The sequence below is a fragment of the Heliconius melpomene genome, chromosome 17, assembly GCF_056956725.1.
Source record: "Heliconius melpomene rosina isolate 202511_hmr_F chromosome 17, ASM5695672v1, whole genome shotgun sequence".
Lineage (NCBI taxonomy): Eukaryota > Metazoa > Arthropoda > Insecta > Lepidoptera > Nymphalidae > Heliconius > Heliconius melpomene.
This window is the reverse complement of record NC_140405.1, coordinates 4,030,261-4,043,851: the sequence shown is the minus strand read 5'-3', so window position 1 is coordinate 4,043,851 and position 13,591 is coordinate 4,030,261. Positions and strand designations below refer to the sequence as shown.

At 30.3% G+C, this 13,591-nt stretch overlaps 2 protein-coding genes across 2 annotated transcripts; one reads left to right on the top strand and one right to left on the bottom strand.

The window, feature by feature from the left end:
* Nucleotides 1-1,085: 1,085 nt before the first annotated feature.
* Nucleotides 1,086-6,619, bottom strand: CycA (cyclin A). The gene is made up of 8 exons (XM_085201053.1): nt 6,251-6,619; nt 5,873-6,168; nt 5,410-5,620; nt 4,773-4,996; nt 4,170-4,374; nt 3,722-3,893; nt 3,097-3,235; nt 1,086-2,545 (listed from the first exon to the last, which is right to left on the bottom strand). Exons 1-8 carry the CDS (start codon nt 6,392-6,394, stop codon nt 2,452-2,454), a joined length of 1,485 nt encoding a protein of 494 aa, XP_085057179.1. The 5' UTR covers nt 6,395-6,619; the 3' UTR covers nt 1,086-2,451.
* A 1,049-nt stretch (nt 6,620-7,668) lies between these two features.
* Nucleotides 7,669-13,577, top strand: Edem1 (ER degradation-enhancing alpha-mannosidase-like protein 2). Its single transcript, XM_085201052.1, has 8 exons — nt 7,669-7,956; nt 8,038-8,334; nt 8,599-8,842; nt 9,128-9,278; nt 9,845-10,024; nt 11,238-11,494; nt 12,305-12,549; nt 12,751-13,577. Exons 1-8 carry the CDS (start codon nt 7,856-7,858, stop codon nt 13,478-13,480), a joined length of 2,205 nt encoding a protein of 734 aa, XP_085057178.1. The 5' UTR covers nt 7,669-7,855; the 3' UTR covers nt 13,481-13,577.
* The last annotated feature ends 14 nt before the right edge of the window (nt 13,578-13,591 follow it).

The following is a 13,591-nucleotide window of genomic DNA, read 5'->3' as shown; positions in this document are numbered from 1 at the left end:
TTGCACTAAATATTCCTTTTCTCAGATATTGTAATTGTAAATTAAACGTTTATTAAGTGTGTCATTTTGTGAATTTAAAACATTAATCTGGCTTAGACTATGATACTAAATTTGGCTGCAATTAGTCTCAACTCTCACTAAATAATTCTAACCACTTTTCCAGTTGGTACTTATGGAATATATTGACGTAATAAAACAGAACAGAATGATCACTAAGCTAAGTATATTGAATAAGTAAATTTAATCCAATCCAATATTAATAGAATTAAAATATACAATAACTAGGTATAGTATATTTTAATGGTAATTTCTTTTAATCATATTTAAATTTAACATTCGTAAAGTAATATTACATTTCAACATACATAACCGTCCGCGCAAAATGGCGTAGTAACCGTAATTCGTATTCAAAGGCTCGGCTTAAAACAAATTCAAGGTTAGCCAATTTTAAAATAAATATGCATTTCATGTAGTTCGAGTGTATGTATACAGACAGAGATTGAAAGATATTCTTTTTTTAACTTTTTTGTTTCTTAACAATGTAAATGTCAACGTTATTTTTAATTTCATTTCAATTAATATTCTCTATATATAGGATTCCGTTCCAAAAAAAAAACGTGACTAGCCCACCAAGGGTTCCGTACGGTTGCAGGATTGTAGACCAACGGAAAATAACTTCAAATAAAAAATTGAATTAATCGTTTTCTATGAAATACTTACAAATTATCAGTTTTCGTATTTTTTCATTTAAGTATATTTTGTATTCTTTATGTTCACTTTGTTTCATGTGCCCTATAGCTTTTGTGTCCAAATTCAAATTCAGTATTTGGGTAGTTGTACACTATAGGCCGAATTGCGACGTGTTGACGCGCATGGTCTCCGAAAAACGGTCTAGCCTCATTCAATACTTTCTAAAACTGTTGTAACAAACGCATTTAAGTACCTACATAAACGCTTGGTCTAACAAAACGTACGACCAATAAACTTTCACTTAGCACAATATGTTACGTTGTTAACATATCACATGACTGAATACCAATAAGGGCCACAAGGAACTTGGACTTGGAAGTAGAAAATGAAATAACTTGTGTACTTTAAAACTATTTATACTACCAACATAGGTACGTACCTCCATCAGCGAAATATGGATTGTAATATATTAAATTAAAAACTACTTATCAACATTAAAAACATACCTTATATCTCAAAAAATAATAATTTACTAACAAACATACAAAATAAGTGCTAAGAATTGGTATTAGAAATAAACCTCTACAATACAAAAATGTTCATTCATTACAGTAAAAAAGTCTAACGCCTAAGTGTTCCGTCATACAATAAATCTACATTTAATATATAAAAAATTAATGTAAAGTACACAAAATCTTGACAAATACGTTATATACTAGCTTCGTATCGTTGTATTAAATTAAATTAAATTAACTACTATTGGTCCCTCAAACATCGCAATAATACACTTATGTCTAACAATCGAAATCTTCGACAGTTTACAATTTAGAAATTAATGTAACTAAACGAAAAAGTGCCTTGTATGAGACCGAAAATCCACTTTATTTAAATTGTAAAATATATTATTATTCTTTCAATAAAAGGATCAATTTGGTAAATATTTATAATCGCCGAGACCTTTCAATTACACTATTTATTCACTTATCCACGATTTAATTTTCAATACAGTTATAATGAGGACAAGAAAAACTTTAAAAAAAGATATTTCATTTGAAAATTGAACTACACTAGAACTATTTTAATGCAAAAACAATATAAATAATTAAAAAGTTGGTTCCTCGAAAGAAAATTAACCAACATTAAATGCACAATACATCGTCATCACCATACGAAATAACTAAATTCGACAAATTACATACAATCTTATATAAGAAAACAGTACCACAGACTTCTTTTAAGCTAAAAACTGCATAAAAACTTCTTTACTTGTCTTCTTTCTTCTCAAGTTTAATGTTTATTTTAATACAGAAAGGCATATTATTCTTGAGATTCAATGTTTGAACATTTATATAAACAATTAGACTATTTATTTGGAATAAACTCGTCAACACACATAAAATATAATGGCAGCACACTTAAAAAAAATTACAAGCACTTCTACATTTTTAACCCTGTATATAATTAAAATGATGCATTTTATATTTCGATCATTCGTCAAAAACTATTAGCCGTGGATAATAAAATGATATATTCTTGAAAATGGTATATATTCAATTATATAAATTTAAAAGATTTTTATCCTTTTGTGTTAGTTTTAAATACCAAGATTTTTCTATTGGATTTCAAGAATTCTCATGAAATTGTTAAATACTGTTTCTATATAATTTTTTTAAGACCCACAATTTGAATGTACATTCATTGATAATATGCCAAAATTATTCATAATTTCAATGATATTTCTGTTTTATTAACTTGTGTATACTAGCTAGAGCGCGAGGCGTTGGCTGCAGCTGGCGGTTGATACTTCGCCACTGGATACATTGGTTTAGGTTCAATTGTTGACACACCATCAAATCTGTTTGCAAATAATACATTTTTCATTTATTGTAATTAATAAATATTATGATATTTCATTGATTACACAATGTATATATATAATTTATTATAATTATTTATTATTTACTATTATTCTCTTATAAAATAGTTTAATGTTCTTGTCACCTTCTTTATTGATATATTCTTATGGAAAAACTCGAGTAATAAAGATAGGCGGCTTCTAGATACAATGAAGTACAATGAAGTTAAATACAACTATCTGTTAAATAAATTGGTTTGCATTTAATTGCCACTCAAATATATAAAATATATAATATCAATAGGTCTAAATGGAAAGAAACTAAAAAATATTAAATTATCCCCATAAAATAGTAGACAAGTTTTTGGTCTTTGAATTTTAAAGTAAATATAACACCACCAACCATGACTAATGTATGTCTTAACATTGGGTTCTCTTTGGCTAGATACAGACCCTATGTCTATACCCTGTATATTACAGATTCTAGTTTGCAAGATACAGACTACTGTATGAGATCAAAGTTAAATTGTTATTACAAACAAAATACCAACTTGTTACTCTTATATTTCTCAGGTATAGCCTGGTACCCTTGCTTGGAGGCGTGCGCGTGTGTGCGGGCCAGTTCTTGCAAGCACGTTGCTAGTTCACCCCAACTGTAACCCGAGCTTTGTACTAGTGCTGCTGGCCAAGCTGTGAAATTAATATGAAATATGTAAATGTTATTGTTCATTCAGTCTCTCATATATAGCACAAATATATCTTTAAGAGTGCTTCTAACCCTCTTAATCATGAGAAAGTTATTATTACTAAAATATTACACATCAAAGAGACCAACCATCAAAGATTGTAACTGAGTCATTTCTTTAATTATCATATCAATAAAGAAATAAACCAAGACAACTCATTGAACAATAATAAAAAACAGAATATGTAAAAAAACATTCTTCCTTAAAAGTTCCTTTACTTCCCCCAGGTGTGATCTCTTTTCTTTTCTTATTTTCCCTGCTCTGGTTAGACAAAATACAGAGTTCCATCACTTCCAACAGCTACAACTACGAGATCAAGATATTCCAATCAAGTAATTGATATAGTCTTTTAATACCAGATCCTCTACCAACCCTGCTATATGCAGAATACAGTGTAAAGCTAAAAAAATAAAATGTTATGTTAAATTACCTATATTAGCGCACTGTGCATTAACGGGTTGGTCGTCAGAGCTACGCAAATCGCATCCACTCCTATCACAGAGAAGACAATGGCGCGCCGTCGCGAGCGCACTGGCTGCAATTATGGAAGGTTTGAACTGAAGATATGGCTCCGATTCCAGTAGGGATAACTCTGCTATATACTGAAAATAATATTTTTTTTATTATGTATAGTTGGTCTATCATGGAAATATATTGAAAGTAATATTTAAAAATCGTTTTTTTTTATTTTATTATGTTTCACTTGGTCAACAATCAAAACGTAGCAGGGTAGAGGCGTTGTGTGCTTAGTGGCGGAACTTAACGCGCTTTGCTTTGACATGAGAGTGAAGAAATGAAATTATGAAACATTTTATTTCCTAGAGTGGGAAAACAGCCCACAAAAATGAATAAATAAGATACAATTATAAAACACGTACTGCAGCCAAATGGTATATATTCTTGGGTATGGCATTAGAAATACAATAATGCGATAAAAATGCCAGTGATGTGGGTGTGGAGAGATCAAATGACAGAACTTTAAGTATAAGGTGTTCCATGCGTAAAACTTCACGTTTTGTGTACGTGTCGTCTGTTATGTAGACAAACTCCGAAACTTCTGGTGGATAAACTTCTTCATATTTACTGTGAATGAAACAATTTTTTTTTAATTTAAGTTCTCAAAATATTGACCACACTAAGAATTAATACTCATTGCATGGAAAGATACCCAAATGAGCTGTTTGCAATTTGATAGAGCCCATTTGTCTTCAAATGGATAAAGTGAAGAGCTCACCAGGGCCTTCTATTATCATAATAAAAGCTCAGTATCTCAATAAGTATTTGTAACTATTTCATGAGTTTTCTAACATATCCTAGGATTCGTTTTTTATTAACCTGAATAACATTGATGTTATCCGATCTATATAATAAGCTATTGTAATAAGTTAATAATATAATAACAAAATGCAGCTAAATATTAAAAAACCAAACTTGTAAAACTATTATATTAAAACTTAAATATGTAAACAAATAATACTAACGCAGCAATATAAGTGGCAGCAGTACCAACAAGTTGTAACTTGGTTCTTACAACACTCATATATGACAGAAAACGGTCCACATATGAGACAGCCAGATGTAAAGTTTCACTCTGTTGCCCGTATTCATCACATACTTCAACTAGCCAATCAATGAGTATGGAACGCATTACATGAGTTATGTCTGGCTGTTTACGCATGTAGCGGGGATTAGCTCTGTTCTTTACCTAGAAATATAAGTAAAACTATATAGATAGAAAATTCAAGATAATATAATATAAAGTGTAACATTTATATAATATAGCATAACAATATATTATAACAATTTTTTTGTAAGCACAACTTCTGGAGTAAGCTCCAGAAGTTGTGCCATAGTTGCACAGTGACACAGAGTCTGACAGTAAAAGCAATGGCTGCTGATTTTATCTAGTCAAGCATGGCAAATTTATTTACTGACACTTAATATGCAATATCTTGAATTTAAGTAGAAAGTTTTAGTTTTCTTTTTAATGAGTTGAGTGCTTTATATAAATTATCTCTAAAATTCTAGGTTCTCTCTATAAACTTCTGGTGTTTAAAGTTTTAGGGATAAGTAAAAAGTTCTTAATATTACTATGACTTAAATAAGTTAACTACATACTTCAATTTCTCTCATATAATCATATATGTCCTGTCTATATTCCACAACATGGAAGAACATATCCCTGTCAGTTTTTGCAGTTGTTGCATCTTCATTATCTTCAATGATTTGACTCTCATTTCTTGATATTGACATAGAGAGGATACTGGAGTCCACAACGGACATAGGCGACTCCACAACATCTTTGTCTTTTTTCTCCTCTAGAGGCTCACTAAAGTAAATGTTTTTATGAAATAAGAGAATTATTATTTCATTATTTTTATTAATAAGTTTACAAAGAATTAACTTGATATAACCTTGAATTAGAGTCTTTGTAATATGTATACAAGCATACATAAATATTAATATTTAAGGTTATGTCTTAAAAACTAAAGTATATTTTTTTAATTTAAATTTCTTTTAAGAATTTTACAAGTATCTAGGAGGGTCATTTATTACTATTTGACAAATTAATTCTACTTACCTTACTGGCGGAACTTCTTTGCTCTTTTCTTGCTGCTTCTGTTTCTCCGCTTGGACACACAGAGCTCTGACGTTCTCTGCAGCATTTATGAAGAAGTTATCCTTTCTTATCTCTTTAGCAACAAAAGGTTTGAACGTCGGTTCTCTTTTTTTAACCTCGACCTCTGTAGGTTTATCTTCGTATACACTGAAGGCTCGAAACTGGGCCACAGGGGGCACAATATTTTTTTCATTTTTGATTTGGCGTAGTGTTCTATTTTCATCTTGAACTTTACAAGGTCCATTCGTCAATCCGGCCTAAAAATACATTTAAATTAGGAAATATTCTGCGCTTATCGTACATGTAAATAAAAAAACAACATACATATCTAATACGTACATATTTAACATTTCTGTTCTGATTGCAAGCAAAATGACTGAGATCTCCGAGTGCACGACGCTGGGAGGCTGCAAATACATCACCATCTTTTCTCAATCCTAATGCTGAGTTTTCTTGATCTTCATGAATTCTAAACGATGCCATTGCCGCTTCTTTCGTAACTTTAACGGCAAAACTTTATAAACTTAATGGTATTAAATAAGCAGAGAACGCCTTAATAATGCAGAATTAAGTGTATATAGTCTCACGAGGACAACATTTTTGAATATTATGCGAGTAGTCTAAATTTCAACTGGTTAAAAATTGAAAACACCCTCAAATAACGCTAAGCAGCCTCAACGGACAACAGACATTTTGTTAGGTTCAGCTGTTGCAGTTTACATTAGTCTATTGTCAGTGGTGATTTAAATTTCAACCAATAGAATAAGAGCGGCAAATTATTTTAGTCTATGAATAAACGTTATTTAAAAATTCAATAAATTAATTTATTTCTAAAAAATTCAGGTATATTATGAAAAAAAAAAATTATGGGAGTAAGTAAATTTGCTATTGAATATTTTTTGATACGTAATAAAAAATATATCTAGGAATATAAAATAAAAACACATATAAAACAAACTAGCAAAATATAAATAAACGTTTAAAATAATATAGAGGAGGTCAATCGTGACACAGGGGCACAAAATGTGACTGTAAAACCGTCTGGTTGTGGGTTGGATCTCTACTTGAGGATAACAAATATTAATTTAAATTTATATTTCTATTTTCCCGCTCTGGTGTAGGGGAAAAGCGCGGCGTTGAGTTCCGCAATTCTACTCACTACCCTGCTGTGTGCGGAATACAGTGTGAAGCTGATTATTTTTACGTTTCATTTAATTAAATGATTTGAAAATTATGAAATAATTTAATTTAATTTAAATTATAAATTAGGTCTCCTAACTACACAATTTTTGTATTAATTATATAGAGGTAGTGCCAATAACAAATTTATACTGACAAAAATACTCCGGTATTTACCTTAATCTTTTGAAATATATATTTTGTTTTTCAATAAAATAAAAAAAAACTATTATTTACGCACTATATTAATCATAAATAGGTACTCCTCTAGACCAACGAGGTATTTTTTTTATTTTTAGTTAATATTTTTTAAATTTCCGTTTTGTTCATTTTAAGAAGCATCACTTCTGAAATTACCTCGTTTCCAGTATATCCTTCAAATTCGAAAAATTGCGTTTTATGGAGACAACGCCACGCTTTGTCTTGTCGCCCTCGTTAAGTAGGCCAAATTGCTCATTCCTTCAAGTCGTTTACGTTTTAGGTCACTACAATAAGAAGTTTAGAATTTTAGATGAGAAATGCGACTTAGCTTTTAGGTTACAGACATGGCAAATGGCAATACTGGCGTAAATTGACACATGCCAACAAATGGCAATTGATAATTTGACACGAACCTAAGAAGGATTTTATTTTGATATATGAAATTTTGATGAAATTCTTAAAATAAAATAACAATTATCATTTAAAAAAAATATAAAATAGTACAAAAAGAATATTTTATTCTCTTGTTAAACAATATTTAATGGTCTGCTTACACATTTTATAATGTATAAAATTTCGTTTAGTGTGTTCTTAATTTTACTTCTTAAGTGTGATATATGTTCTACTCTAAGAGAATATAATAAAGAAGATATATTAAATTTACGGTAAAGAATAATACCTAAACTTTTCAGTACACATATACTTATGTTATATTTAATCACCTTTATATATTATTTTAATTTTAGGGAAGAAGTCAGAGAGATGTTTCAACATGCTTATGATAGTTACCTTCGATATGCATATCCATATGATGAATTGCGACCCTTAAGCTGTGATGGCATTGACACTTGGGGAAGTTACTCTCTTACTCTAATTGATGCTTTAGATATGCTTGTCATCATGGGAAATTATACTGAATTTAATCGGGTAGTTGATATAGTGCTTAAAAAACAAAATTTTGATTCAGATATTAATGTATCAGTATTTGAAACAAATATAAGAATTATTGGAGGTTTACTAAGTGCACACCTTCTGTCATACAAGTTAGTATTTAATATTTCAGCTACACATTATATCTATATTATGTCTCTTACTTCTAAGAGGATAGGCAGAAACGACCAATTGTAAAGACACTCCATTCCCCAATTATTTAATATATGTATATTAAATTAAAAAGATTAAAAAACAGTTACTTTATAATTTTATATATGAAATTATAAATTATAAACTATATTATGGTGTTTTATATATATATCTCATATTATTTAAAAATGATATTTTACATTTAAAAATGATGTCATTTTTAGATCAGGCATGAAACTAGAGCCAGGCTGGCCATGTAATGGACCTCTTCTCCGTTTAGCAGAAGATGTGGCACAGAGGCTAATAACAGCTTTTGATACTAAAACAGGGATGCCATATGGTACAATAAATTTAAGATCAGGTGTACCACCAGGTGAAACAAGCATAACTTGTACAGCTGGAGTAGGTACATTCATTATAGAATTTGGGACATTAAGTAGGCTTACAGGAGATCCATTGTATGAAGAGGTAAGAAATACAACGAGGCTGTTTTGAATACAACATTTATTGCAAATTAAAATTAATTTTCACATATTATACATATAATAGTTAATCCTAAAGTATTTTTTAAAATTATGAGTGTAAGAAAAAATATATACTTGTAGTGGGAGATTGATAACCGATTTACTCAGATAAAAAAAAGAACATGTACATTAAATTTGTGTTAACAAAAATTTTGTGATATTTATTACATTGAAATTGTTATACATTTCCAGAGTTGAATAATAATACATAAAATTATAATGTTTGTAGGTAGCATTAAATGCATTAAAGGCTCTATACCATCACAGGTCATCAATAGGCCTTGTAGGGAACCATATAGATGTGATGACAGGTCGCTGGACAGCCCAAGATGCAGGCATAGGAGGAGGTGTTGATTCATACTTTGAGTATTTGGTTAAAGGTATTGTAAAAATGAATACTTTATACTTCTTTTTGCCTCCCCTGGACTACCCTGGAGGCTCCCTCTGCCTACCTTGCTACATGCATATTACAATGTTATTCTGTACTTAACAGTTTACCTCAAAAGCATGCTCAGTGGTGGAAGTCAAGGCTATACTTTTTTCTCAGAGCGAAAAAATGAAAATAATTCATTCCTCTGCTGAGCAGTGACAGAACAACTATTATGCTTGTTATAAGCTAGATGTTTTCCCATTATACTAAGAAGACCTCTACTTATTATATATTAAAAAAAATTAATGTTACATTTATGTTTATTCAGGTGAATTTTAGATTCTTATATCTTTACTTTAAAGTATGTTTGAACAGTATAATTTCTTTGCCAAGAAGAGATGGGATCAGTAGTAGTATTATATTTTTTAAACATTTAAGTGTTACATTCACTTTATGGGTTTAATGAATAATGAATATATATTTCTACACAGTGTAAACATACACACAATATGATTTTTTTTTAATGCTATGACATTGCAATTAACCTGCAAATGTGATGTCTTTATTTTATTATAGGTGCTATTTTACTTGAGAGGCCAGAACTTATGTCAATGTTTAATGAAGCACGGCTAGTGATTGATAAGTATTTGAAGAAAGATGACTGGTATGTGTGGGCTACGATGTTGAGGGGGCATGTTACATTACCAGTATTCCAGTCATTGGAGTCTTATTGGCCTGGCTTGTTGAGTTTAATAGGTAGGTTAGTAATCATTTATATAGGCATCAGAAATTATATGTTTAAATGATATATATGATTTCTTATAACATTATTTTTTAATACTTTGTATAAATATGTTTTTCAAATCTATACTAATATAATAAAGCTGAAGAGTTTGTTTGTTTGTTTGTTTGTTTGTTTGTTTGTTTGTTTGTTTGAACGCTAAGATCTCTGGATCTACTGGTCCGATTTTCATTGTTTTTGTTTTGTATGAAAGCTGCATTCTTCAGAAGTGCTATAGGCTATATAACATTACATTACACATATATACTAATATATTTTAAAGTACATTCTAATTTGACATGCAATTTATTCTGCCATGTTAATAACAACCGTCGTTGCTACGCGACCGCTACCGCGACGTTTTGATATTCATCCTTATGAAAATAAATATAATAGTCACTTTTAGCATTTTATCTAGATTGAAATTATAGTTTACTGTATAACATACTAATAAATAATTAAGGAGATGTCACTGATTCCAAATGACCTAGCCACCTAGCGGGCCGCACAGTATGACCGACGCGAACGGGCAGATGACGTTGACGGTTTTATAAATTTTCATACATTTTCGAACTTTATTTGTTGTTTATAATTAATTTAAAATACTCTTTGATTCTCTTCTTATTTTATTTGATATTGCCCGCTAAAATTATCCTACTTAATAGAGAGAAATGTTTAGTTATTTCGTAGAGTCGATATCTATGTACGCACATACGGAAAACTTTAGGTACTTTTTCTAATATTAAGAATACCTATCCTTTAGTTACTTTTAATCCTTTTGTTAGTTCATTTCAATAACTCAGATATTTTTTTCTAACAATGTGTATCTACTTATTATTCTTTTTGATTATTTGAGCTTATATTTTCTTACTAATTCTATTGAGAATTGAAAATAATTTAATGAATATATTTAATAAATATTCTTATAGTTGAAGCAGGCGTAGCCGCGTCCGGGTCCACTAGTATAAAATATATGTCTTGAAAATTTTGTTAAAAATAGAACTATGAATAATGTGGAGAACCTAATGGAAGTTTAAGACTCAATAATACAGAAAGTGATTCATTTAAAGGAATAAAATCAATTTTGAATATATTCACAAATATAATTCAATAAAACATTTAATTTAGTTTCTATTACTTTTAAATATATTATAATTAATAATTATACCCTTAAATTATTTATTACAGGCGAAAGTGACACAGCAATGCGTATAATACACAACTACCACAGTGTATGGAAACAGTATGGTTTTACTCCAGAAGTGTATAATCTTGGTACAGGAGAGGCATCTACTTCAAGAGAAAGTTATCCTTTGAGGCCAGAACTTATAGAATCTATAATGTATTTGTATAGAGAAACCAGGGATCCTATATTATTGCAAATGGGTGAAGATATATTGAGAAGTATACAGCATAGTGCCAGGACACCTTGTGGATATGCTACAGTATGATACTTGATTTCCTTTGTAATTTTTTTTTTTTTTTTAATTAGCCTTACGGTTTATTTAATATATGTCACGTAGCAAAGTAGGCAGAGATTACTTAGTGCTAAGGCACTCTGTTTGCCATTTTACATTTGAATTTGAGAAAGTATGCTTTGTGGCGGAATGCAATGCCGCGCTTCGTCTTAACAGAGCGGAAAAATGAAAATAATTTCCCTAAGTGGGCATCGAACCCGCACCCATCACGTTTACATATTGACGCAGTTCTATAGTAGTGTTAAAGTTATGATCTGTTATTCAGGAGAAGTGTGAAGACAACTAATATTAACAAGTAGTACTAATAAAAAAAATTGTGCTCATCCCTCCAACCTTCTACCTAGTGTGACGTTCATAGAAATTATGCAATTAAAACATTACTTTAGAAATGATGTTAGAGAACTTATATAAAATATAGAACCCCTTTGTGTATAAAGGCAAAGAGATATTGCTGTCCCCGTCCCTCCCCTTAACAAATGAATATTATGTAATATTAAGCTTGCTACTGGATGTCGTGATGCAGGACATGAGAGCCAATGGTCTAACCACCGAGGACGCAAAAGATCGTGCAAAGTGGAGTAGGTTGAGTAGGAAGGCACACCCTGGTAATAGCCGGGATTAATGCCAGGAAGAAGAAGATTAAGCTTGCTACTATTATTTTTTCTTTATCTTGCGGTTAGACCAAAGGAATAAAAATAATTCCGTCCTTGAGTAATTCTCGCTTTACTGTTCAACAATATACCTCGACAGTATAAAATAAAAATAAATTGTTTTCAGATCAAAGATGTCCGTGATCATCGTAAAGAAGATCGAATGGAATCATTCTTCCTCGCTGAAACAACTAAATATTTGTATTTACTATTTGATCCAGACAATTTTATACATAATCCTGGAGTCCAAGGTTCGATTATAAATACACCTAATGGAGAGTGTATAGTTGATATGGGAGGTTATATATTTAATACTGAAGCTCATCCCATTGATCCATCCATGTTGTATTGTTGTCATGAAGCCAGACAAGGGTAAAAACTACATAATTATTGTTGTTTTAATTGTTTACTTTTCATAATGATCGAAGTTAACAGTATGGATTAAATTATATAATGTCATAGTCATCATCTGTTGCCTTTGATTGTTTTTTATATCAGGCTACTTATTTATTTAGTATAAACATTCTATTACTTCTATATAACCTTTGATTTATAAATATTTTTTTGTTCCAGAATTAATTTAAGTGAAGTGCATAGAATTTCACAACTACTAGACGAAGAAGATAATATAAAATTTATGACCATGATAGACGCTTCCACTAATAATAATGTTACGAAAGAAACTGATAGTACCAGCGACAGTGAAGTCAATTATAAAAATATAATAAGTGATAATAGTGAGAGTCCAACAAAAGAAACAGTACATAACCCTTCCTTAGCAGTCGGGAAAAATGAAGGAGAAAGCCAAGTTTCTATTAAAACTGAAACTAGAACAGGTTACGTTAATATCGATGGAACGGAAAGAGATAAAGTTAAAAATGAAAGTATTGGTGATATATTGAAAGAAACAATAAGTAATTATTATAACAATACGAAAATAGATGAAAGCAGTAAAGACGTTACAACAGAAAAACCTCTAAATAAAAATAATGAAAAAGTCGAAGTTGATGAAATTGTTGTTTCTCAGAAAGCTGAAGATAAACTTCAATTACCAAGTACAACCAAAGCTAAGGAGGTTATGAAAATATTTCCTAAAGCTTGGCTCGATTACTTAACTAGCGACTGGACGTCGAAAACCAAATGTGAACCTCAACACATGTTAGAGAGGATCCGAAAAGAAAAAAGATATCCAGAACACCCAGATGTTAATAAATACAGTTTACTTTTAACGCCGGCGCCATCTTTCTTGCAAAGAATATCGTTGGCTGGAGAATTCCTTAACAAAAAGCAATTAGAGTTGTAACACTTGTTGTTTTCGTGTCTAATATTTCATTCCGTTACTTATTTATTTTTCATTGTTGTTGGTTAAGGATAAAATCCTAAATAAAAGACTGAAGAATTTTTTTGTTTTATT